The 27,831-nt window shown below is 35.2% G+C and overlaps 3 protein-coding genes across 3 annotated transcripts; 2 read left to right on the top strand and 1 right to left on the bottom strand.

Moving 5' to 3' along the window:
* The first annotated feature begins 750 nt into the window (after positions 1-750).
* LOC109170627 lies at positions 751-2,166 on the top strand. Its single transcript, XM_019319822.1, has one exon. The coding sequence runs from the start codon at positions 948-950 to the stop codon at positions 1,959-1,961; it is 1,014 nt and encodes a 337-aa protein (XP_019175367.1). The 5' UTR covers positions 751-947; the 3' UTR covers positions 1,962-2,166.
* An 833-nt stretch (positions 2,167-2,999) lies between these two features.
* On the bottom strand, positions 3,000-8,511 carry LOC109170631. Its single transcript, XM_019319830.1, has 18 exons — positions 8,162-8,511; positions 7,882-8,069; positions 7,495-7,599; positions 7,331-7,402; positions 7,095-7,242; positions 6,321-6,403; positions 6,110-6,165; positions 5,813-5,949; positions 5,511-5,601; positions 5,350-5,415; positions 5,005-5,227; positions 4,504-4,605; positions 4,323-4,408; positions 4,113-4,235; positions 3,938-4,007; positions 3,744-3,835; positions 3,423-3,527; positions 3,000-3,335 (listed from the first exon to the last, which is right to left on the bottom strand). Exons 1-18 carry the CDS (start codon positions 8,482-8,484, stop codon positions 3,222-3,224), a joined length of 2,184 nt encoding a protein of 727 aa, XP_019175375.1. The 5' UTR covers positions 8,485-8,511; the 3' UTR covers positions 3,000-3,221.
* Positions 8,512-17,336: 8,825 nt separating this feature from the next.
* LOC109169888 (protein MIZU-KUSSEI 1) lies at positions 17,337-18,460 on the top strand. Its single transcript, XM_019318784.1, has one exon. The coding sequence runs from the start codon at positions 17,499-17,501 to the stop codon at positions 18,324-18,326; it is 828 nt and encodes a 275-aa protein (XP_019174329.1). The 5' UTR covers positions 17,337-17,498; the 3' UTR covers positions 18,327-18,460.
* Positions 18,461-27,831: the final 9,371 nt, after the last annotated feature.

Below are 27,831 nucleotides of genomic sequence, written 5' to 3'. Positions count from 1 at the left end.
TTAAGTAAAATTTCAGACCAATTCAGTTAGAGTTGTCTATATGCTACAAGGTTTTAATGTTTTTTTTTTTTTTTTTTTTGTTTTTTGTTTTTTGGTTACCATGGGTATAGTATAGTACTCCATAACATTCTTAGTTCATTAATTGTAATTATATTGTAAATTTAGTCTATCAATAATAAACTATATAAATTTAGTCATTAAGTCCCAGCAAAGTAGTTATCACTAAGGTTTATTTTTTTAACAAAATCTCAGCATCAACTCATTAAGGACCAAATCATCACTTTCTTAAGAATTTGGAGATTAAATCTACCCTCATAGATTAAAATCTTATTTCCTTCCAACTTAACCAAAGGTCATTGATCAAGTTCAAGTTCTAAAAATGTACATACCTTAAAGCTCATATATTAATGTTTTATCACATTGAACTTCTACATAATATCGGGTTCTAATCATATATTATTACCTTTTGATTCATTGGGGTATGTAATAACTCTTCAATTCTCGTGAACTTATACAGACATATATTGTTAATAATTAATATACAATCAAGATGTCTATACGAACATATAAAAATATATAGTTTTAATCATGCATGCTTGAACCTATAATGTTATGGTTGTATGGTCATATTTGTATTGTCTTTCTTTTACTTGAAGGAAAATTCATGGTCTGGTGGGGCCCTCTACATGCATTTTTGTACAATAAATAAATAAATGCATATCATTCATCAACAAAACGGGACAAAAAATCAATACCACAAAGTAATAAATGGCGGCTTGGGAGTTTGAGTTTTAGGATTAAAAACCTCATGCGCCATTGACACCTTCCCTTCCTCCTTCCTTCTTCCTCTCCTCTGCTCTGCTATCACTTGCGTCTATTTATACGGACTCTGAAACGTTCATTAACCTGTTTCTGTCAATCCTCCATTACAGATACAGCTTCAAGAAATGGAGGTGATGGTGCCTGTTCACCGCTTGGACATGGATTTCGATTTCAACAGCGCAAGAGCTTCGCCGTGCGTGACGGCGCCTTCCACGCCCAGAGGCTTCGGGGATTACTATCTCAGCGCTCCGCCCAGCCCCTCTCATCTCTCGCAGCTCTACCGCGATTTCGATGATTTCTTGATTGATGATGATGGTGATGGGGAAGGGAAATCCGCCGCCGTGTACGGTGTTCCGTTCTCCTGGGAGGAAAAGCCTGGAAAACCTAAGAAACGGGAGGATGTTTTTGATTTCGCGTTTGATGTCGGGGAAGAGTGTGAAACGGCTTCTTTGTCGGCGGAGGAGCTTTTTGACGGTGGGATGATTAAGCCCCTTGAACCTCCTCATTCTGGCTATGGCGGACGGAGGAAGATGAGCAAGATTGGAGCTTTCTCGCCGAGAAACAAGAGAAAAAGTGAGTCTTTTGCAGATGAAGTAGTTGTGAGAAGAACCCCGGAGAGGGAGAGAGGGAGGGAAAGAGTTTCGAGTTTACAGTCATCGAGCCGGAGAGCGACAAGATCGGTTTCTCCGCTCAGAGTTTCTCAGTATCCATGGGAAGAGGAGCAAGAAAAGCAGCAGCAAGATTCTGCTAAGCCGCCGCAGCCGTCGTCTTCTCTGTCATCATCGTCTTCCTCGAAAGGTTTGGTCAAGAAATGGAGACTGAAAGATTTCTTCTTGTTCCGGAGCGCATCGGAGGGGAGGGCGTCGGATAAAGACCACCTGAAGAAGTACACGGCGGCGGTGGTTAAAGGGTCCAGTTTCCGGGGAGGAAATGATAGCGGCAGCCATTCTGGGTCGCTTTCGCGGCGGAGGAGAGGGCCGATCTCCGCCCACGAACTGCATTACACCTTCAACAGGGCAATTTCAGAGGATTTGAAGAAGAAGACTTTCTTGCCTTACAAGCAGGGCATTTTGGGAAAACTGGCCTTCAATCCCGCCGTGCATGCAGTGGCAAACGGCTTCGGACTTTCCCGCAAATAAATAAACAGTAATAATAATATACACATCTCTGCCTTTTGTTCAATTCGTTTAATTTCTTTCTTGTTGTATAGACAATTTTCCTTGTCTTTTCATTTGTTTCATGTTAATGTAATGTTTTGGTGTTGAACCTTATTATTATCAGTTGAGGAAAATATCAAACAACTGAGAATCAGTGAAATGAATCATCCTATACTGAGTTCTACTCCACCATTTTAATAGAAAATTATCTTGAATGTGCACTCTGAGTGAAACTTGCTTTGTGGTCGATTCAAATTGAGAAGTTCAATATGCATACAAAATCATGTGGAGCTGAATTGTATCAATGGTTAGGGGAGAGTACAAATGTCCTTTCATATCTAGTAACAATCTCATATATTTGACAGTGTTAATAACTCTACAACGACAACGGTTAAAGTTAGCCTTTAAACTACAGGTACCAACCGAATTTCACAACGATAATGGTTAAACATGGCCTCTTAATTGGGCGTGCTAACTGAATTTCATTGGAAGAACTATTTATCCTTCTAATTATTTAACATTACAAAATTTTTAAGTGATAGGAACTACAGAATTACAGATACATGTATAAACCATTGTAACAAGAAATAATAAAAGAAAGAATATTCCATTTGTTAGTTAAAACTCATTGTTTTAATTAATGAATATTAATAAACCACGTTTCAGTTGCCAAATGCATAATAATTTTTTAATATAATATAAAATATAAAATATAAAATAATCCAATAGTCAATTTGGTACAATAGGGGGGTTTGTCAGATATGCAGTAGAATCTGACTGAGAAGAATGGTAGCCGAGGGAGTAGATGTAGTCAAGAAAATCAAACTCCATGCAAATCGCTAAGGGGATAGATACGAAGCATTATTAGAAAAGTATTTTATTTCCTTTCATTTCCTGCAACTAAACGTCCCACTTGTTTCTTTTATATTTGTTGTGAAGAAAATTCTTATCAACTTCTAGAAGTGCCACCTGCCCTACATTTGTTTTTAAAAGTCCACATTATTTCCATTTTCTATTATATTAAAAATTAAAAATAATAATAAAAGTCCAGAGCACACGAGGAAAATGGACTTAAATTAGATAAACAAAACAACATTTCCAGGGAGCCCAACTTCTCTGAAAAAACAGAGGTTATTACCTTGTGCTAGTGAAGACAGGACAGGGACAAAACTCCATCGGGAAAAACCAGAATGATTAAGATATAATGTACACAGAAACATCTCTCCTATGTGTTCTTGAATCTCAGTCGAAGTTATCAATTTTGATTGGAGTGATTGGATCCGCAACTTGAAAATGTCCTACTAGACGCGCAAAGAAAACCATTTGCTGTTCGAGGGTGAACTTGATGTTTTCGGCCTGTGTTGTGTGACAAGGGTTAGCTAGTTCTAGTTCTTCCCACCCGAGATAGAGTTTTCAGTGTTTAAGTTTGGCTATGGTACATACCTTGCGGAAACCGTGTTGTTCTCCTTCATATTCCACCAGGGCAACAGGTAAACCTTTTGCCTTCAGTGCTTGGTAGATTTTGCGTGCTTGCTCTGGGGGGACAACCTGCAAAAGGTTTACAATTCAGTTTTGGAAACAATGACATTCTGTTCCTAAGGGATTAAAGACGATATGTTATTCCTATACATTCTTAAGTCATTCAAAGATGTTAAAAGGATGGCAGACAATTAACACTTTTAAGGATGTTTGCCTATACTCTCTTTAAGGATGTTTACACTTTAACTCTTTAAGGAGTAGTAAAAGTGAAGCTGCTGAGAATACCTTGTCATCCAATCCTTGAAATAAAATTATGGGGCATGAAAATTTGTCCACAAAATTGATGGGAGACCTCTCAAAGTATGCATTTTTATCTCCTGCAATAGTCCAAAGCTTGCCATAAACAAGGGACAGTGTATCTGATAAGCGGTAGGAAAAGGAATTTAGTAGACCTGTGAAGTCCTATTTATATCATTTACCAACAAGATTGTCGATATAGTGAGATTCAAACTTGGGCATTCCATCAACCAGCAATTTCAGGTCGCCTATCTGTATGATGAAAAATAAAAAATGACCAAGAAATAACAATGTGATTTGGGGGCGGGGGGTGTATAGCTCCACCAATAACTTTCGAAAGAACTCTGAAGTACTCACACCATATAAGGAACAACCAGCTTTGAATACATCTTTGAATGCAAGTGCTGCTAATGTAGTGTACCCGCCAGCTGAACTTCCCGTGATACATAACCGCTCACCATCAACCCTTCCACTATCAACCTACGCAAACAAATTAATGAATTGTGATTCATTGACAAACTTTGTGGCATTATTCATTACAAAACAGATAAAGGAAGTGGAGATTACCAAAAACTTAGCACAACTGCAACAGTCATTAACATCAACTATTCCCCAGTTCCTCAAGAGCCTCTCTCGGAATTCTCTGCCATAACCTTCAAAATTAATCCATATATAGAAAAGATATCAGGGGACTTGCATGCATGGGTTTTAAAATCTTTTCAAAAATTCTACTTTTTCCCCATCCTACCAGTGCTTCCACCATAGTTCACATCCACAAGTGCCCAGCCACGACTAGTCCAATATTGAATACTAAGATTCAAACTTCCCCTCGCCTCAGCTGTAGGACCTCCTGTAATATAACATGAATCACCAGGTTATACTTCAGACATGATTAGCGGTGAAGAAAAAGAAGAAGAAAAAAACCTCCATATAAGAAAAGAAAAAGAAAAAGAAATTCATACACTGCAGAATTATATTCACGAAATATACAAAGGCTAACAATTGCCCTATGCGGCTATGCTGAGATCAATGAAATGAATTTCTTTAGTGAGATAGCATATAACTAACTGATCACTATACTTATAAGTGCTACCCAAGTATATGTTGTTTTACATCCATAATTAGAGCCAAGTTATCACAATACACTTCCTGCATGGCTGGCTATAGGTATTTAACCAATTTTTGAACTGAAGAGATGAAATAATAAATTTATAATAGAATCAGACATACTAGAACAAAAAAGAGATACCATGGCTTTTCAGCAGTAATGGAGGTTTTTCATCCTGACCAGCTTGATACTCTGCGTTGGTTGGTGGATAAAAGTATGCATATGCATTTTGTCCAGGGACATCTGTTGGAAACTCTACTAATTCAGGCACGCTGATGTATGATTCATACATCAAGCTCATAGATGAAGAAGACCACATGATTTTAAACTCAGCTACTTTTGTCATTTGATCATCCAAAGTCACCTGCAAGCATATATAACATATAAATAACTTCTAGTCCAAAGAAATTTAAATTTAGTATTTGATTAGTTGAAAGCAATTTGAAAGGTTATCCTCAGGGTAAGCATAAAGCAATAACATAGCACCTTAGCTATTGATGATGGATGGACAGTAGAGGCACCCTCAACATAAAGGCAATTAATCCCAGCAGTCTGCACAAGGAAATACTGGCATTTCTAACAACAGCAACAAAAAAAATGCAAGTTATCCTTAAGTGAAATGTGAAGCTCAAAAAGAAAAAGATTACAATATTATTAATATCCGTGAAAGGAATCCCAAGCAGTGTCAATTTTCCATGAATAACATCAAGAATTCCAAGATGTGACTTGCCATTCTTCCTGCAACATTTTCAGCGAAGTGTCTACTAGATCAAATACCACCCCAAAAAGAGTGGGGAAGGGATGGAAGGCGAGATAAAATTTTAAAAAAATAAAAAATAAAAATAAATAAATAAATAAAGTAGGTCACTTTTACTACCAAGACACCAGTACTATGAACTACCACAATAAAATAAAAATAGTATAAGAAAGTAATGTATTTCTGTGTAACCTGTAACTGCATGCTACAAGGGTTTCCTGATCATGATTCTGAAGAAAATCATAGGACTGGAACCCAAAGACCCATAAAGGTCTTGTGAACTCTCCATCTATGGTGTACATTGGTAGCACCTCATTAGTAGATTCTACCTGTCACCACAAAGTACTTGAATAAATAAATGCAAACAAAAGAAAGACAATCAATACTGTGATACCTTTTAAAATTCAGAAATGGTCATTGGAAATATTAAAATGAGTAGCAAAAGAAATCGCATGAAATCAAGATCAGGCATCTAAGCTGATAAGTTACCCATTTGTAGATATTCCAAAACCCATTATTCCTGTCAGTTACAAAGTACAGCTCTCCTGCACACACAAATATGCAAAGGAGGATATGGTACATTTTATGTCAGTTAGAGTGAGTTATTGATCAGTCATTTAAAGAAAGAAAAAGGGGAAAAAAATGTCAATCAAAATGTTTCATTATTTGCAATCAAAATGTTATTATCACAAGTGCATACCTTGGGGAGACCACTTGGGTTCAGTTGGAGACTCCAAAATACTCTTATCACCTCCAGCAACACAAATACGTTTAACAACATCTCTAGAGAAGTAGATTTTGAAACAAAACAAATGTTAATTAAGCAGCAACTTGGTGAAGTAATCACTATATTTGGCCAAAAAAAAAGAAACTATTATCATCATTCCTCAAAATAAGTTTCACCTCTGGTGGTATATATGGAGTTTAAAACAAACTAAACAAAAAATAAAAACAACGTGAAGTATCCCAAAGTTTACAGAAATTTGACAATTCATGTAAGTCAATAATTTGTGAATGTTCCATTGTATGTTCATACACATGCATATTTCTAGGTGCCGATCTGTTTGAGTCAATATCTCTGAGATGGTGTGATCATTATAATGTTTTGGTGCCAGTCATCAACAACATAAATAACAGCAGCATGCTTCATCAACAACATAAATAACAGCAGCATGCTTCATCAACAACATAAATAGCAGCAGCATGCATTCTTACAGCTGAACTGCAAAAAAAAAAAAAAGAAACACTTGGCCAAGTTGGGCGCCGAGTTGGCCGGCTTGGGAGCCTAAGCCGCCTAGTCGGCTGACTAATGTCAGCCTAAGGGTCAAATCCCCTCAGCCTAGGGGCGCCTAGCACCTAATCAGCGCTGCCAGGCGCCTAGGCCAATTTTTGCAACAGTGGAAATGGAACACCTTAAATTGCAAACTAATATTTCAAATAAATAAATAAAGATCTGGAATTATATATTGTATACCCATTATCTGATATATAGCCAACCCAAAGCTCTGATCTATCCCACGGCATGTTAGGATGACCCCATTCAATCCAAGCCATTCGTTCTCCTCTAGGGTCCATACGAGGAAAAGCATAAAAGTCATTTCCACCAACTAATTCTTTTGGCTCTGCAAGGTCAAATGAGGCAAAGAAGAAGATGAAGTTAATCATTCATTCATTCATTCCTCGCTCCGCCAGTCTAAACAAAAATCTCACCTTGAATAGTATCATTGCTCATATCAATCGACACAATTGTAGTAATTGAATTTGTACTGCTTTCACGTGAATCTATATGGATTAAAAGGAGCAATGAACTCTCCATGAGATAATGCCATGAAATGTAATATAGAACTCTATGGCATATAGCTGTGGGTGATAACCTTCTCTCACTGCCACAAAACGGTTAAAGCGAGAATCAAATACTCCGTCAGCATAGCACACCTGCGGCCCACCATAGTCCGGAGTGATTGGTGTAGGTGCAGAATCTGCAAATCATCAAGGCCACATAAAAACAATTTTACACTTCCAAATCCAAATTTATAGCAACTCTGGAACAAACAAACTATGTTTTGATTACTGCCATTACTATTTTGTAATAATCAAGATATTATCATACCAAAGCAAATTATACATTAGCAGGTAAGCAACTACAAGTCTACAATGAACCAGAATTCGCATGCATGTTACATTGTGGGGATATATTTAGTTATTTACAGAAAAAAATAATTGCACTAGGTAAAAAAGTAAGCACTTATTATGGAAACAACCTCTAGAAGAAATGGACTGCTTGTAAAGTCTTTGATCCTTGTAATTGGAGAAAATCAGAGTGTCTCCATAGATGCTAAAGTCACCGCCTCCATATTCCTGAGCCACAGTCCTGACTGCATAGTCTTTCGGCGTGATATCCGTCGGCGAATCCCCCGGTTTCTCCGGTTCCTTCACGATAACTCCTCGTCTGAACAAACAATAAAATCCGATTATATGTCAGGTGAATCGGATTCCCATACTAGATAGGTATACTAGTATATGAATGCGCTTACGGCTTACCCGGACTCTGTCGGCCGAGATTCGAGCCAGATGAGGTGGCTTAGTGAATCGGCGGCGAAGCCGCCGAGCCTCTTGGTGGAGCCGGAGACGACGTCGGCGGTTATGGGGGACTTCCAGGAGCCATAGGGAGCCGTGATCTTATTAACGGCCGGAGCTGTTGACGCCATTCGCTTGCAGTAGATATGGCGAGTGTGCTTGTTGACTGCAATTCTTTTGACTCGAATACTGAGTTTGCGTGAGGAAGGATGGAAGGGAAACGACGTCGTTACACACGAAATGAGATGATGTCGCGCTAGAGTGCTAGCTATGGCCGAAAGTGCCATGTATAGTCTCTTGGCGCTACTGTCGTGTTTGGTCCAACAAAAATTATAAAAAAAAATTAAAATTTCTCGAATCTCGGTTTTTAATTTTTTATCATATCTTGGGCTTGGGTTTGGGCCGTGCCTGGGCCTAACCCAAACTTTCTCTAGGAAAGTAAGTCCACATGATAGTAGATTATCTAAGCCCAAGATTCAACTCCAGCCCATCAACCAGAGCAGAGATATGGATGTCAACGAGGCGGGGTGGGGGCGGGGGACATACCCCCCATCTCCGCCGGGGAATGGAAAACTCCCCCCATCCCCATCCCCACGGGGATTATTCGGGGACGGGGAATCCCCACCCCATTAATAAGTTATAAAAAAAAATTAAAAATTAAACATTAATAAACATTTAAATAAATAACGTATATATATTCATCCCCAATTTAAAATAGTATTCAATATTTTACAATTAAACATGTTATTTAAATATGCATTTCATAAGCATTGACAAGAATGCTTCTAAAATTATATATATTGTACACAAAGTAATACATATGTGTGTGTACTCCCCATACATACATACATACATCAGGGACGGGCCGGGGTGGGGAGAGTACTCCCCATCCCCGTCCCCGTCCCCAGCGGAGAATTCAAAATTGCCCCCATCCCCATCCCCGATCCCCTATTTCTATCCCCATCCCCGTCCCCATAGGGGCGGGGAATCGGGTTCCCCGTCGTGTGCGGGTACAATTGACATCCCTAAGCAGAGAAAACCCGGTAAATTAGAGTTTTTTGCACTTTTAGTCCCACGACTATAGTGGCACTGGCAGAATTGATCCACGACTTTTGAACCTTGCAATTTTAGTCCACGACTATTGATTTTTTTGCAAAAATGGTCCTTCCGGCCACTTTTCCGTCAAAATTTCACCGGAAAAAAAAAAACTCCATTTTTAACCGGGTTAAAATTGACATTTTACTTATCTCAAAAAATTAAAAGAAAAAAATTGATATTTGACCCTACATACAATATTACTGGGCTACATACTACTGCCCCAGACGGCGGAGTTCCTGGAGCAGGCAGGGCTGTCAGTAAGCGGCGGAGCGGCCGTGGCGTTCCCCGGGCTAGTTGGGTTATCCGGCAGTAGCATTGGAGTGGTACATGTACTCCGCTGCCTGGGGCAGTAGTATGTAGCCCAGTAATATTGTATGTAGTCAAATATCAATTTTTCTTCTTCTAATTTTTTGAGATAAGTAAAATGTCAATTTTAACCCGACTAAAAATAGAGATTTTTTTTTCCGGTGAAATTTTGACAGAAAAGTGGCCGGAAGGACCATTTTTGCAAAAAAATCAATAGTCATGGACTAAAATTGCAAGGTTCAAAAGTCGTGGATCAATTCTACCAGTGCCACTATAGTCGTGGGACTAAAAGTGCAAAAAACTCCGGTAAATTATGCTCTGAAACTATGTTCACCTTGCAAGATGAACACGGTTCCAAAACTGTTCATAATTATGAATATATAGTTCAAAAACTATGAACATAAAGTTGTGAACATAATTATGAACATATAGTTCTGTAATTATGAATATAGAGATTCAACAATTGTGAATATGAAGTTCAAAATTTATAAATATATAGCTTTATAATTATGGAACATATAGTTCAGCAATTATGAACATAGAATTCTGTAATTGTGAATATAAAATTCAATAATTATGAATATAAAGTTCAAAAATTATGAATATATAACTTTATAATTATGAACATATAGTTCAGTAATTATGAATATAGAACTGGGTTCATCTTGCAAGGTGGACACAATTTCACAAGATAACAATTGAGAAAACCCAATTCCATACATTGCAGTCGTTATATTATAGACCGCGGTGCATGTGCACCGCGGTAAAAAACGGCGCCGTTTCTTTAAGTAAAGAAACGGCCCGCCGTTAGAGTTAACGGAGTCCGCTTGTTTGGTGTATGTAACACCAACTGACACTATAGTATATCTAAACCAACACTGCAGTTATATCAAAATGATACTGTAGTTATAGTGAAATGAAACTACAGTGTATATAAAATGAAACTGAATAACATTTCACATATTTGAGTGTATATTGTATAATGAAGCTGTAATTATATCAAAATGATCATGTAGTTGTGTTTTAATGAAACTATAGTGTATATAAAATAAAATTAAATAACATTTTCACATATTTGAGTCTATAAATATCGAATGAAACTATAGTTATATCGAAATGAAACTGTAGTTGTGTTGAACTGAAACTGCAGTGTATACAAAATGACACTGAATAATAGAGTTACTTTTTGCAAAAGGGTGCGAAACGGCGGAAACAAACACTGTTTATTTTCATTTAAAAAAGAAAAAAGACGCGCGGTGCATAATATAATTTGCCCATACATTGAAATAGAAAGCAAGCGAACTTTGCTAGTTTGCTTTGGCTCAACATATTAAGCATATAATATATATATATATATATATATATATAAATGTAGTCAACTCCATTTCAAAAAGTCATGGATTCCGGTCTCCGTATTACCTAATTAAAAAAAAAAAATTATAGTCCACGTATTGCTTAGAGCCCCCTAAAAATAATTGGTTCACACACAAAAAAAACATAAATATGTAATCTAACTATGATCCATCTGATAAAAAAAAAACTATGATCTACATATTACAAAAGTAATAGACCGCTAAACTATTTACGCCTTATATCTTAGTTGTGACAACGTAATAAGTTGATTTCACTTAGATCATTGGCCACTCAAATATTATAACCCCGACCCAACCATGTCAATAAGGATGTTAGGGGGCGACTACTGGGCGAGTGACCCTCGGAGCATTATGTTGTGCAGCTGTGTGCACCATGTAAGGTGTGCACGAAATTGGATCCATAATTTTTATACTATAGATTTATAATTTCTAAATTGTATAGTTATCAAATTATGATCATATAGTTCAGTGATTTGTGAATACATAATTGACAATTGGAAATATGAACATTGAAAATTATGAACATAGAGTTTTGTAATTGTGAATATAGCGTTCAATAATTATGAATATGTAATATAGAAATTATAAATCTACAGTATAGAAATTATGAATTCAATTCTGTGTGCACTATGCATGGTGCACACGGTTGCACAACATAATTTGCCGTAATCCCAACCACTCTTCATCCAATTTCTACTATTAAAAAAAATGAAGGATATACACAAAAGAATGGTATTCATGGCAAGGTCTTGGATGGTAGCAGTGTGGCAGAGATGTACTAAAACTCTCTTTAACAAAAAACAGATTAAAAAAAAACTACCCCATCGATCGGCCGTCGGCCATCCTAATCAAAGTAAGAAACAGTAACATAAAGCAACATGGAATCGGACCCATCAAGAAACCCAATTATTGGTGACCCCTAATGCCCATTGCAATATGGACCCAATGACTGTACCCGGCAACGTAGTATAGCCCACAAACGGAAAGGGACTCATTGCGGAACTATGACTAATCCGAAGCAATTTAAAAATATATGTTGTGATACTTCTCTAAATAATTTAATTTTGAAGTGTTAGTAACATGTGTAAATGTGCAATTAACATCACTATAGATAACATTTAACATTATAGAGTACAAGTAATTAACTTCCACATTCGGTGTAATTAATTATAATATTAGGTGCACTTAATATTGTTGTTCGGATGTAATTATATTTTTCTACTCTATAATGTTGTTAAATCCACTCCATAATGTAATTACTTATGCTTAGAGTTCCATATATTTACGAAAATTTCACCTCAGTTTTTTCATCTCTTTATAGATGAATGACTCTGATTGATTATTAGTTCTCCTTTGCGTGTCTGATATATTTTTATTTGATCCAAATAATATATATATATATATATATATATATATATATATATATATATATATATATATAGAGAGAGAGAGAGAGAGAGAGAGAGAGAGAGAGAGGGCAATAATGCTAGCCTATTCTAGCTTCAATCTAGTATGATCAACAAAGGTTTAGAGTTTATGAAGAAATATGATAACATTTTGATAATTATTTCAAATTTAAAATGTCGTACAATTGTTAATATGTAACAGTGCATATCAATGGATACACTTTAGAATTGCAGCTTTGAGTGTACATTTACATATAATTTGAGTAATTTGTAATTTTGTTCAATACACATTTACAATTTTTACGAGAAGCAGCGTATACTATACACTAGACTAAGTCATATACATATGAAAAATGTTGATATGTCAATTATCATTAGTACCTCTTACCCCTGATACAACTCTAATGTGAATTAATTAAATTTGTATTGTATATTATAACTGGCCGGGAACATTAACTTCATAATATCCGATACAAATCAAAGTCTTCTTCAAAATTTGTTTGCTAGAACAAAGTATCAGCCAAACCAATCGACAATGGTGATTTCTAATAATGTTGCTATCATGTATTATAATTATTATGTATATACTAATAAGAGTAAGCAAGTTCTTTTGGTTTTATTTCAGTAACATGATGATTGGGTTTTTCTAGAACACCATGTGAATTCACCAACTGTAGTTCTGAAAATCTCCATCACTTATTGTCAAGCACTTTGTACTCAGTTGCCAGTTGATACATTTGTAACTCTCTTTGAGAAAAAAATTACAGATTGAATTTCAATGATGGGATATTGACTCTTTAAACTGCAATAGGTATAAAATATATATTACTTTGTAATAGAATCAATAATAGTCCCAAAAAAAAACCCTCAAAGTTACGTATAATCTTGTCTAATCTCTCAATGTATAGGTAGGCCACTGCCGGTCCAAAATGGTGATCCATCACAAAAAAGAAAATTTCTGACACATATTTTGTAAGCTGACATATACTCCCCATCCGCAATATGATTAAGGTTAGGTCTGGGGACACTTGAAATTATATGGATAACATTAACACTTCACAATTCTATTTTAGTCCAACACCATTCAACAATTCAAAATAGATAGATGCTCATTTGTAACTTCGTTTTAATTTATAAGTACGTAGTTCTGAATATAATGGACGAATCCGCTTCCCCATTTCTATAATAATTGAAATTACGTATAACATTAACACTTCGAAATAAGACCTTATTATGATCGAACATGATTCGACATATTGAGGTTGAAATATATAGATGCTCGCTTTTGTATGTCTTCATTTTTTACTTTCTTTTGGTTTTTAGGTATACCAGAGTGGATGAATCCACTCCTCCATTTCTATATTGCAAAGGTGTATGTATCGATTCATGAATTAAAGAAGCTAGCTAAAAGCAAGAGTCACACATGCGTGGTTCCATACTTGCAATTCCAAAAGGAGAATATCTTTTTCTTGTAGGGGACCTATTATTGTTGCACACTTTGTCAAGCCCCCAAATGAATATGATCATAGCCCATAAATCAATATATGCATGGTGTTTGGTAAATAGTTGTTAGTTGTTAGCTGATTGAGTTAGTGATTTTGATTAGTTGATAGCATTATTTAATTGTAAAAAGATATTTGGTAACAGCCATCTCCTGCAAGGCCCTTGCGCAAGGATAGAGATTACAAAGGATTGGAACGGGTGTGAGAATACACTCCTCGCGAGGAAAACCGAGTGGCTGACAAGCTTGCTAAGGAAGCCATCCAAAACCGCTGTGAATGGATGGAATTCTTCAAGCCTCCGGACAACATTATTGATTGTATGGAGAGTGATAGAGCTTGCACTATATGCTGCAGCTATAATTAGCTTTCGCTGGGTACCCCCTCCCTTTTACCCCCGAAAAGAAAGATACTTGATAAATTAGGTATTAGCTATAGTTGATTATATGAGTCAAGATGTGAGTAATAAGAGATAAAATTAGGAGGGAAAAAAATATCAATATTCTATAATCTAATATAGTATTGAATAAATTGATGGCTTATTATTGGAAGAGTGCATTATTATTGGAGGAATGATCATGAAAGCCATAAACACATGATAGGATGGTACTATACTATAATTAATGAATGGATTCAAACGATGAATTGATAATTAAGGTGGTTGTTTGGTTGAGGAGTAGATGTACATTAGGACAGTTGTTATATAAAGGAAATAATGGTGCTAAATATAGGGACCTGCATGGCTCATCAACTTTAATTTCATTGTTGCCAAACGCGTATTGTCTCAATCCAAACAATATTTGGTGTAAAAGAAAGTGAAATATTGGAAAATGGGGTGGAATAGAGAGGGCAATGGAAAGTGATGGTCACTTGTTATAGGAAAGGGATGGTCCCAATTGACAACTACATTTGTGTTTTGGGAAATGTGAGTTGCACCCATTCTAAAGTGTGTTAATTAGGGAATGGGATCACAAAAATAAATAAATAACAAATAAATAAAGTTACAAAAACAAATAATAATGTAAGTGTGGTTGCATGATATATATGATAGCTTTTTTTTTTTTCTCAACATTTATTTAAAATTGTATAATATAATACAATACGATAACAAAAAGAAAAAAAAAAATATGCTGATAAAAAATAATGTTACTTGAAATAATTATTGAAGCAATAAGGAATCGTTGTCGAATCTTTTTTAACTTAAGCGTGTTAAGCAAACTAACGTGATTTTTTGAATTGAGTTTGTTGATACAATTATTTGACATGTACAAATGAATATATCCATCATTTGTTACTGCTGTATATATGACATGTAATCTTCTTGCACATGAAGGATATGATGTTGGACGACATAAAACACATAATTGCATGTAAGGGTGATTGTGATGTTGTTGATAATTATTGAATATAATAAAAATTTTGTAAATGCTGGATGGTTTAGTTAATATATAGCATGAAAATTGAAAAGTGTATATATTTATGTTGTAACAATGAAAGAGGCATGCACATGGAGATAACGATTATATGCGTAGCAGGTAACATCGTCCATCAATCACCAATTCATCATTAAAAAAGTTTCTTTTTTATGGTCACTTTCTAAAAATTAAGTATTGGGTAAAGTTTATTTTATAATTTTAGTAAGTTATTCATAAAACGTTGTGATTATTAAGTCAATTGTTCGACCAACTCAGCTGAAATTATGAATCATGAAGGGGATTTGCCTTTTTCATCTTTTTCTGTTAAAGGGTGCGTTTTCGGTTGTGTGTTCACCACCCCCACTACCACTGCTTTGTCCACCCTTATCACATTCTCTGTTCATCATAAATCCCTATTTTTATTTTTTTCTGTTTTTCTTCATTCTACTTGGTCACATCAATCCTCCCACTCTAGTGGCGACAGGGCCCTTTGCTTTAGGTTTATGTAATTTTTCTTTTCCTTTACAGAACAAAAACATGGAAATACAAGACGCAGCCTATAGTACCACCAGGGCCGGATTTTAGGCTGTGCAAGCTGGGCTACCGCACAGGGCCCCCAATTTTAGAGGGGCCCCAAATTTTATAGGTCCAATATTTAATTTTTACCTAGCTAGTTTAGAAATAAAAATTAAGAGTTTTCAATTAAACTTAAAAGGTTCTATGAAGAGATGGTAAAAATGTATATTTATTGTATTTTAACTTGGAGGTCAAAGGTTCGAAACTTGCATGTATTGATTTTAAAAATTGTGATTTTGGTAGGGCCACATTTATTTACCAGAACAGGGCCACCAAAATTTAAAATACGGCCCTGAGTACCACTACCTAGTCTCTTCTGATCTTTCAATTATTGTCTCCATAAGTGATGTTTCAACATTTTCCTAGCTTGGAAGATGATGGGGAGGGGGTAATTCACACTCAGTGGCGGAGCCAGAAAATGACGTGAGTGGGGGCGTATTTGAAATGATTTTAGAATTATCAATGATAAAATATCAAACACCTATAATATGGTTCAAATACATTATAAATTATAGTATAATATTTATGATATATTACATGATAGTTAAGGTCGAAGCTAAAACTATACTTGGGTAGGGTGAAATTTAAAAAACACATTAAAATGTTATAAAAATATTTATAGCAAAATATAAAACATAATCGATTAGATAAAATAGTTTGAATAGAAAAGACATTATATTCATAAATACTTTAATTTTAATTTCCTTTTAATTAGATCAACTTAAATTTTTCTAAATCAATTTGAATACGATGAAGTATAATATAAATTTGTTGACTACATTAACTAAATGATTTACAAAAAAAAAAAAAATAGACTTAAAAAAATATTTAATTTATTGAAGGGTGAGAAGGGTTTAAATAAAGAAAAGAAGCTAAAATATACACACAAAACAGTATACAAAATATTTAATTTATTGAAGGGTAAGAAGGATTTAAATAAATAAAAGAAGCTAAAATGTACACACAATATTGCTGTTGATAGGGTTTAAACCCTTGACATTTAATGTCAAATTCAAAGGCTCAACCAACTAAGCAACTAAACTAATCAATGACTTATACATACATATATATATATATATATATATATATATATATATATATATATATATATATATATATATATATTAAAGGAAAGAGGTGAGGGGGGGCAGCTGACCCCACTGCCCCCATTGTGGCTCCGCCATAGTGCACACTAGACCCCAACTCACTTCTTATATTTTCGTACTTACATAATATTACAATAAAAGTGGTCACGACTCACGAGTCAAACCAGCTCTTCTTAAACTAGATAGGATCACCCGAAAATTAAATTTTATCTGCTTGAGGTCGGGTTGGAGCCAAATTAAGAAAAAATAAAGAATGATCAAATTTCAAGCATACCATCAAGTTGTAGTTGCGAGTTTCCTTCGGAAATTCAAATATATATTTATTTAATTATCTTAGGGACATCCATTCCTTTGCCAAGTTGAAAAACCCCAAGTGCAACAACCTCAAACAACCACCTTTTCTTCTCTAGGTTATCCATAATCCAAACCTTTCTTAGTTATTATATATATATATATGACTCTATATATTATTACACAAACTAGGGCTGATATTTCAAGACTCCTCTCTTCTGGTCCCAAGCTATGGCATTTCCATTCAAGAACCAAAACCTTAAACAAACCATACCAATACCATATACAAGCCCCTTCCACCACATGGAAAACCCTCACCTTTTATCATTACTCCAACGTACCACCACTTCAACACATAATTCTAACAATAATATTCATATTCATACCCATCATCATAGCAATAGAAATTCCGACGAAAAGAATAGTAATCCGGCAGGCCGGAAGAAGAAACCGACGGGCGGCGGCGCAGGCGGTCTCCTCCGCATGTTCAAACTCCTGCCCATGCTAACCACCGGCTGCAAAATGGTGGCGCTGCTCGGGAAGCAACGGCGGCCCATGTTGACCGACAGTGCCACGACGGGGACGCTATTCGGGTTCCGGAAGGGTCGGGTCAGCCTGGCGATCCAGGAGGACCCGCACCGGCCGCCCGTTTTCATGATCGAGCTTCCCATGCTCACCGCCGTCTTCCACAAGGAGATGGCCTCCGACGTCGTCCGGCTGGCGCTCGAGAGCGAGACCAAGACGCACAAGAAGAAGCTTCTGGAAGAGTTCGTGTGGGCGGTGTACTGTAACGGCCGGAAAATGGGGTACTCTATTCGCCGGAAGAACATGACCGACGACGAGACCCACGTCATGCAGCATCTCCGGGGAGTTTCCATGGGCGCCGGCGTGCTTCCCGGCCCGTCGTCGGATAAGGAAACGGCCGACGGAGAAATGACGTATATGCGGGCCAGGTTTGATCGGAGAGTAGGGTCCAAAGATTCTGAAGCGTTATACATGATTAATCCGGACGGTGCTTCCGGTCAAGAATTGAGCATTTTCTTTGTAAGAGTGCGTTAAATTTAATGCCTACATTAAAAAAAAAAAACATTAAATTAAAAAATAATAATTTTTTTTTTTGTAATTTTGATGAAATTATTGGCTGTAATTTTCAAATGACATATGACAATTTTCTAATTTTGGAGGCTCAAAATCACCCCTTCCTAAGGGAGCAATTTGATATCAGTATATATTTAAATTATATTTGAGTAGCAAAATCACTACTCAAGAATGTTTATGAAACAAATTTACCTTAATTATATTTTAATTATAATTATAATAATATTCTATTGATCAAATTATATGGTACTTTATGGGTGAGGATGGATGTGATTGGACTAAGCTATTGGTTAGACAGTCCAATCACTTATTGTCACATCAAGACTATACAACATTTATTTTAATTGATTTATATGTTAATGCCCTTTAAAAAAAATGTTAATGCAAAACTTTAGTATTTTTAATTTGTCCTTTTGGTATAAAAATTAATAATAATGGTAACAATAGTTGCAGTAGCAACAGACGACAACTGGTCCATAGATAGAGGAATTTTTAGAGAGGTATGGAAGCTGCATGTGCGATTGCTTTGCTAGCTGCTACGTTAATACTACTTCTACCAGAAAATAAAATATAAAGTTATTTAAAACATTCAAATAATTAATCAATAATGAATGTTTGTTATCTGTCAATTCCGAATGAAATGTTTGTTACTATGTATTTTGGTTAAAACCAACCAAATGACGAGATTAGTTTCATTCATGAATGTTTAGCTTGAACCGCTCTTTTGATTATAACTTTTGTATCTTACTATTAAATTTGGGGTCTGATAGGTAGTTACACACTCACACCGGCAATCAGAGTCGGCACTTGACCTCAGAACGTGATCAAGCGGCTTGTGATCCATTGGTATCAGGTTGCTCTCCTAAGTGGGAGGTGATAGGTTCAAACCTCAATTGAAACAAATAGTGTGTATATGTACTGTATCCCCTTCCTTATAATAATAATAATAAAAAAAAAGGAATTAACTAATAATCACGTACAAGATTATAAAAGGACAATCAAAGTCAACTTAAAAAATCACATCTATTATTCCCCAATTATCCTTACCTCTACGTCCCATTAATTACGTGACACTGTCACAAGATAGTGAGTTTTGATTTGACACGGTTAAAAAAGTCGTGTAATTTTCACTTTTTGATTTTCACGTTAAAACTATTGTGTCCATTTATATTTTTCTTTCAATTATTATATTTTATTTTGTATGTGACCGATTATGTTAGCATGCCGATTGACTATCCCGTAGTCATGAAAGTATAAAACTGACAGGGTCCATTATCATGTTTGTTACTTCCAAATAGTTCCAATTGACACATATATTATAAACATTATCGGAGAATTTTAATGTTGTTGTATATTTGGTAAAATAGCATTATATGCTTTGTTTATGATATAAAGGAGAATAAGCACAAAGTATGTACAATATTGTAGAAATTTATTTACAGTATCTAGTACTTTTATCATTGTAAAATTAATTTGGATTCAGTTAGCCGGATGGTATTCATAGAGTTTGATGCATGTTAGCTTTCTTTTATAGTTGCATTAGGCAATCCGTTTACTAACTATCCCAAGTTGTTGGGTTAAATATTATACAAATTTTATACTCGTATATTCTTGTAGTTGTATTCGAGCTTGTTTGGTACTAATTTGATATTTTATGGGGATTCATGTTCAAACTATCTCATATAGTTGCACTCCTAAAGTGCTAAACAGGTGATACTATAATAAAACCTTTGACTTGGGCCCAAGCCAATTGGGCTCTAAACATTAGGCCTATATTACACAAATAGTGGAGTTTGCTTTGGGTTGGGCAATAATTAAAATCACACACACATATATTAAATTAGAATATAGGTCAAATAGGCCATTCAACTGCACATCAAAGTGCAATTAGGCCATTAAACTAAAAAAGAATGTAATTGAGCCATTGAACAACACAAAAACATGCAATTTAGCCCAAAATGACTTGTTTACCTGATGTAGCAAGTTTCCGATTTTAAAATTATTTTTAAAAATAATTTTTAATAAATAAATAATTTTAAAAAAATTCTTAAAAAAAATTAAACAGAAACTGCCGCCGGAGACGAATCGTCTCCGGCGGCAGTTTATTATTATTATTATTTTTTTTAAAAATTATTTATTTATTAAAAATAATTTAAAAAAAAAAATTAAAATCGGTAACTTGCTACATCGATGAGAATTCAAAATCAATTCAGTTACTGGTAGACAGGATTACAGGAGTGTATATCAAAGTCTACCTCTAAACTCTCCTATCTACTAGGCTATTACATTAGACTTAATCTAACACCACATATTAACTACCATAGGCTATAATATTAATAACAATAATTATTAATAACACTCACAACATCAGGTAAACATGTCATTTTGGGTTAAATTGTATGTTTTTGTGTTGTTCAATGTCTCAATTGCATTCTTTTTTAGTTCAATGGCCTAATTGCACTTTGGTGTGCAGTTGAGTGACCTATTTGACCCTTATTCCTATTAAATTTGTAACTGCCAAACACTTTATGCTCAAATGGTATGTAGTAACCTTTCTTATATGGGAGGTCATGAGATCGAGTCTCAATGTAGGTGGGAGGACATGGGATCGAGCATTAGTACAGGTGTTGTTGACTCTTTGTGCACTTCATTAGGTAGTGGAGGTGGGAGATGTAGGTGGGAGGACATGGGATCGAGCATTAGTACAGGTGTTGTTGACTCTTTGTGCACTTCATTAGGTAGTGGAGGTGGGAGGACATAGGATTGAGCCTTAGTGGAGGTGGGAGGTCATGAGATCGAACATATACACATTAAACAGGAGATGCAAGTTTTATCAATTATTGTGTAACATAGTCTTTTTTCCTCTTTTTTTTTTTTTTTTCAAATATTGTATATAGCATTTGTTATCATTATTGCAAAGTATATCTTTCAACCTTACAGTTAGATTTTTGATCTCTATATTAAATGTCTCAAACATTTAGATTTGTAGGGTAATTTTTTGAACTAAATAAATGTAATTTGTAATGGATTCATATGATGTTAACTTAAACACTACAATTATCAACATTTTATATTTTTCCAAACATTCATTTTAGTGGTTTGCCTAAATTGCAGCGGGATGTAAACTATTGCAAATTCCAATGCAAAGTTATTAAAAAATAATAAGTTTCATTATAACTTTTCATACGCGAGAGGCACACTAGCTTGCCTCTTGTCTTTAAAAAATAAAATAAAATTTCACAAGGCTTACAAAAAATCCAAACTATTGCAGCATACCCTCTCTCTTATCTTCTACCTTTTTTTTCTTTCACCTCCTCAAAATGTTAGAAAAAACTCAGCAAAAATCATTGTTGAAGTTTCTCTTATCAACTTCTAGTTTATCAAGTTCATACTAGCTAATTCATTATTCCAATTTGTTATTTTATCAAACATTTATTTTAGAATCAATTCTATAAATGGTACATTGACATATATTTACCAAACTTTATTTTTTTGACTTTCAACGGGACATAAATAGTCCATTGACTATTAACTTTTACTAATTTTTATCATCGACTTTCAATTTATGGTACGTTGGCTATTGATTTTGTTCTAAATTTGATCCATCAGTTAATATCAATTTAGTAAACATTAAATTTAAAGGTAATAATGTAAAAATTTAATCTTCAAATCCCACTAACTATAAACCCAGTTTAGTAAGTTCATGAACTCAATTTGCCTATCTCAACAACAAGTCATTTTTTACATTATTACCCATAAATTTATTGATTACGTACAAAATGAATATTTAACTGGATGACCAAATTTGGAACAAAAACAATAGTCAAGTAACATTTTTATGATCAAATTGAACGTTCAAGATGAAAATTAGTAAATGTCAATAGGAACCATATATTTATGGTCGGGAATTAAACTTGACAAACGTTAATAGTCAAGAAGATATATATGTATATATTCCTTGAATTAACTCTTTATTTTAATAGTTTAACTTTCTCAACCAGCTTATTTAGCGTGAGTGACCGTGCACTCTTATCTCTTAAAATAAGTCAGGGGTTCGAACCTCCAATCTGACCATCACTTTGTCCTTTAATTAGAGGGCGAACTAGGATTATGTTGGTACCGTTGGTAGAAAACACAAATAATAATAAAAAATAAGATTATTATTTTCTGGAAAGAAGGGAAGAAAAGATGAAGAAAAGTGGCTAGTGTTTTGTGTTGGGTTTTTTGCAAGAGTCAAGTGAGCACTCTTTCCTTAAAACCTTATTTGCCACCTCCCAAAGATGCTAGGAGCGTTGTGGCCTAGGCTTCCCAGGATAAAACTTGCTAATTAAAACTTGCTAATGATTCAATGTTTGAGCACTCAAACAAGGAATCCGGCGAAAGTCAATGTTTGAGCACTCAAACAAGGAATCCGGCGAACTGTCGTTCTATGTGTAAAACTCTACTGCCTCCCAATAGCCTTTATTATGGCAACAGTCAGAACAGTTTCGGCCCGAGCTCCCTCCCAATAGCCTTTTTCAATCTCTGCTAGTTGGAATTTGATTTGCAACCCCCCCCCCCCCCCCCCCCCCCCGCACGCGAGAGAGCCTCTATGCTATACAATTCTACAAGCTTCAAAAGAGCTCTTGTATATAAGGGGGGAAAATCTTCATTCCAAAGCAATGTGGGACAAAAAGTTCACTTTTTCCCTTCATTTTCCAACTCAAATGGGTCTACTTTGAGAATCAATATCTCATTCACCCATTATCCGTTTTGAGCGTACAATATATCGATCTCTTCGTCTCACTACGAAGAATCCGAATCCACTTTGACCCGACCCAAATCGGAAGTGGACCCCACTGATAATTGTACCACAAAATAGCCACTTAACATGTCATTTTATGCCATTTTAAGCTATTTTTTCCAACAGATTATTCGTTAAAATTGCTAAAATTAATTAAATTCTTCAAAAACTTAATTCGTCCGTCATTTGGCAAACATCCCCGAAGCTAAGAAACTTCTAGGCAAGGTAGTGAAAGCAGATAGCATAGTCCCAATTAAGGGAACTTAAAGATTTGGGAACCATGTGCGGGCGATCCTAAACATGATACGAGGAAGGTTTCCCATATGTTTTTAATCCTTTAATGATGTCCAATTCTTTTAGCATATGATTATGCTTAATAACAAACTAAAAGAAAAAGGTGAATCCACAATATAATGTTACGTGATTGTACCAAATTGCGGCGACATTATTTCAGTAAAGTTAATAAAGAAAAGATTAAACAAATAACGGAGCATATGAAATGGAGATGAGGTTTCAGTACACTGCACGGAGACGGGGGTTGATGATTGAGGCAATTAAGGATGGTGGATAGGGACAAGACAAGAGAATTTGCGATTAAGAAAAAACGGAGAATTATGGGCAGATACATAATATAGGAAATAGAATGAGCTGGATATGCCCCATTAGCACCAACATATTTGTAGCCTTAGTAAGCTGCTGTTTGGTCTCTACTGTTTCTAATCCCACTTATTAAAGGGAGAGAGGAAAGAGGGGAGGAAACCTCATCCTCTCATGTTTTACTATACTAAATTGGAATTTATACCAAACCGTTTATGCATAATTATTGTTTTGTGAGATGAGATTAATCCAGACGAATATCAGTTGGATCATATTCGATAATAGCTCTCCAAAATGCTAGTAATGAGTTATAGGACAGCTCAATTGGCCTGGCTTAATAACTGTATAGTACGAAATAATAGCACAAGCCTTATGAGTCAGTTAAATTTACGATTTGATAATTAATTTATTAAAATTATTATAATTTTCTTTTTTTAGGTATACCCAGAATTTTCATCGTCGAACACAGTGACTAATTCCTCGCTAAATTGAAATTATTATATAGTATTATTACATAAAGTTGGCGAGGCAGGGGGACGAAAGAGGTTGGAGGTTTCGTGCCGCATCGGGAGAAGACAAGTCGGTGAAGCTTGCCAGCTATACCAGTTTCAACCGTCCAACTGCTCCGTTTCGGGTCAAAATCACAATCCTCCCACTCCGCCTATCACATTACGCCACGTGGGCGGCCTAACATCATCATCCAAACGTTATTCCTTTCAGACCACAACCGTGCGTTAAACCCCATCCCCCTCTCGTTAACCGCCGCGTCCTCCTCACTCTCTTGTCGCCTACTACCGCTCCCCCCCCACTCTCCCCACGCGCCCCCCACCGCGGCTCGGGAACCCCACCACGTAAACAGACACAGACGCTAAAAAGTCAATACATTTCAGACTCGAATCACGTGAGATTCGTCCAGCCTGTGGGTGGGCCCATCCAACGTAGGACTGGTTGAAGTAATCCTTATAATCTGTTTCCCACTAGTTGCAATCAGGAGGGATGATCTGAGCCGTCCGTTAATACGACGAGTGGTCAAGATTAAAGACACCCAGCTGTAAGTCTGCAAATTAGTCAAAAAGAGAGCCCCCCAAGTTGATCGCTTTTCTCATTATCCTAATTTTCAATTAACGAAAACGGCGTTACGATTATCAAATGATAATATTAAGAGGACGACGTTAAACATAAACCCCTGCGTCCTCTTTACCGTACTGTCTGAAATGTTTTAAACGTAGCCACGTTTATTATTTATATCTTATGTAGTATGAGAATGATTACGTTTTACTATTGTCATTAATTTAAGTATATTTTCTTTTGCTTCTCGAGACGGTATTTTCTTTCAATTTTTTTTTTTTTTCTGACGCAGCGCTTTGCTTATGAATAACGATTCCAAAATATAATTAATCTAAAAAATAAAGCAAGTTGAGAAAAAAACCGTTGGGTAGTTTCTATCTTTATTTTTTAAAAATTGTAACATATATAGTCAAAATTTTGGTTGTTTGGTGAAGGGATATATGAGACAATATTAAGTTTTATATATTTGAGTTAATACCATATGAAATTGTTTAAATATAGTGTGATTTTGTCACATATAATCTTAAATTTTTAAAATATCACATGTGGTTCTTCGATTCTTAAATTGTTACCATCCGAAATCAAAGTTAACCACTATGCTTTTCAACTATCAAATTTTAACCACCATTGGTCCTTTCAAGATGACCAAAAGTGGTTAAATTTTGAAAATTGAAGAACCATAAGTGGTTAACTTGAAGCACAGATGAGAACAATTAGAAAGTCGAATGACCACATGTGATCGATTTAAAAATTTAGAATTAAACGTGACAAAATTACTATACTTAGAGGATCCCATATGACATGATATTACGATCTTAATAGTGTCACAATGTATAGGTGGTGAAACACTTCAAATGTGAAAGAGTTTTTTTTTTTTTTTTTTTTTTTTTTTTTTTTTTTTTTTAAGTGCTAGGAAACAAAAATGGTGTTATTATCGGGCCATGTTTACTAAATAGTCTATCAAATATAAGGTTTCATAGTTCTATTATTCACGATTATTCAAGCATTGTACTTACTCTTTTCTTTTTAGGTACGCCATACTACCAACAATTGTTGTCATGGCATATTACATGAGCATTTTATTACTTTCATTAGTTACTTTTAACTTCAATTCAATTAAATCGATATTTTTTTGGACTCATTTTAAGTCAACACACTCATTTTTTTCTCCAAATCCTTATATTTGGTGTGAAATAACTAAAATTTGAAAGAAATAACGACCGACCAAAAAAAAAAAAAAAGACTACTCATAAATAATTGACAGAGTATAGTAAAAATGTTTTATTTTTCTCAATCAAGTTTAATAGACTCAAATCATACCTAAAATATAATGGAGATAATATCTTATTGTAAAATTCATTTTAATATGATGAAATGAATATACTTGAGATAAAGAACCATAGACCCAAGAATTGAATATACCCTTCAATCCTGTCGCACTCATTTTCTCCCCATTAATGCTGCAATAAAATTGAGAGCCCACAATCGTACGGATAATGTACATACAAGAATTATGGTTACTTTATCCTCACTTGCATTTATGAATATAGACTAGACTTTGGGGAGGGGACAACATGTTGTAAACCAAATGCAGTGAGGTTAAAGTTTAAGAATATATGTATATGCCTCAGACAGACCAAATTCAATGGACCTCTGTTCATATACAGAGAGAGAGTACTATTTTTAAAAAGTATTACGAAAAGATCCATAATCGATATTTAAATGTGCATTTTGAGTAAAACTCGTTTTGTAATATTAGTTGATAAAAGATTATAAGAAGGTAAATTAGTCTAAATGATCTGTAACTGATCGATTCAAATTAAGAAAGACAATAGACAACTCTACAAGGAATCGAATTTGGAATCTTGTCCAATTAATTTTTATTTGAGCTAATTGAGAAATGTGATTATATTTGTTTAGTGATGAGAAGAGAGCAGAAGCAACCAAGACAAAATCTGGTCACAGAGAAACACAATCACAATAAACTATATTTATATAATATAAATTTAGTATATGCTTAACAACTGGTCTGGGATCTACGCACTACTTTCAGTTAAAAGTTGGAACCTCCTGCCCCTACCAACCCTTACACTTGGAACTTTCCAAGAACGCACCCCGCCTTTCAATTACAACCAAACCACGACAAAACTTCCCAATGTTTATGCACTAAATATATGCTATCAGGTCTTAATCTTGTGAACGGAATAACATAGATTAAGAAAGTTCTTTGTATCGGTCTAATTTACGTTATAAATATTTGATTGTTATGAATATTGGGATAACAAATATAAGTGATGGAGTTATAAGCAGCTTATTTAGTCTACTTAATTGAACAATATACATAATCTCATAGGCTTAAGGATATGCTTTTGAGAGGACTGACCTAAGTTTAGCTTATTTAGAAATTTGTACTATGCGAGTTATATAGTAATCCATCTAGCCTAGTAATATGAACAATAGATCTAATCTTATAAGTCTAATGATATGCTTTCGAGAGGACTTACCTGAATTTGAGTAATTGGAATTTGTGTTATGTGCAAGTTATAAGCAAACCATCTAGTTTAGTAGCTAATATGAACAATATGCCTAATCGATCTCATAGGTAGAGCTGTCAAAACGAGCTAGTCCGTCCCACCCTGCTAAAAGGACGGGGTGGGCTCGAAATTTTAAAGCCCGTTTTAGAGCGAGCTGGCAGGATAGGCGGGTATGACGGGCCCCGCGGGGCGGGCTGCCATTATCTAGGCCCGCATTTTGGAGGGATTTTTAGCTCACCCCGTCAATCCGCATTGACAGTTCTACTCATAGGCCTAAAGATATGTTTTCTGGAGAATTGGTCTGAGTTTGACTGATTAGAAAAGTTGTACTATGTGCTTTGAAAGTTGTACCATCTCTTGATGTGATTATGACAAAACATAAAAGTATATACAATGTTATAATTCATTTGGATCTTGAAATAAAATTTGTGGGATTAAATTACTTGTACCAATGGTTTGGGTTTGGAAGGTATGGCCCTAAGTG

Source organism: Ipomoea nil, unplaced genomic scaffold (assembly GCF_001879475.1).
Source record: "Ipomoea nil cultivar Tokyo-kokei standard unplaced genomic scaffold, Asagao_1.1 scaffold3321, whole genome shotgun sequence".
In the NCBI taxonomy this organism is placed as follows: Eukaryota; Viridiplantae; Streptophyta; class Magnoliopsida; order Solanales; family Convolvulaceae; genus Ipomoea; species Ipomoea nil.
This window is presented reverse-complemented; position numbering and strand designations above follow the sequence as displayed.

Bases quoted from the DNA above. Each gene is read 5' to 3' on its own strand.
- LOC109170627 (XM_019319822.1), top strand. From the start codon at position 948: ATGGAGGTGATGGTGCCTGTTCACCGCTTGGACATGGATTTCGATTTC.
- LOC109170631 (XM_019319830.1), bottom strand. From the start codon at position 8,484: ATGGCACTTTCGGCCATAGCTAGCACTCTAGCGCGACATCATCTCATT. The intron at 7,600-7,881 runs GTTGTTTCCATA...GATGATTTGCAG, and splicing joins GCAGTCCATTTCTTCTAGAG to ATTCTGCACCTACACCAATC. The intron at 5,950-6,109 runs GTAACTTATCAG...TTGTGGTGACAG, and splicing joins TTTGGAATATCTACAAATGG to GTAGAATCTACTAATGAGGT.
- LOC109169888 (XM_019318784.1), top strand. From the start codon at position 17,499: ATGGCATTTCCATTCAAGAACCAAAACCTTAAACAAACCATACCAATA.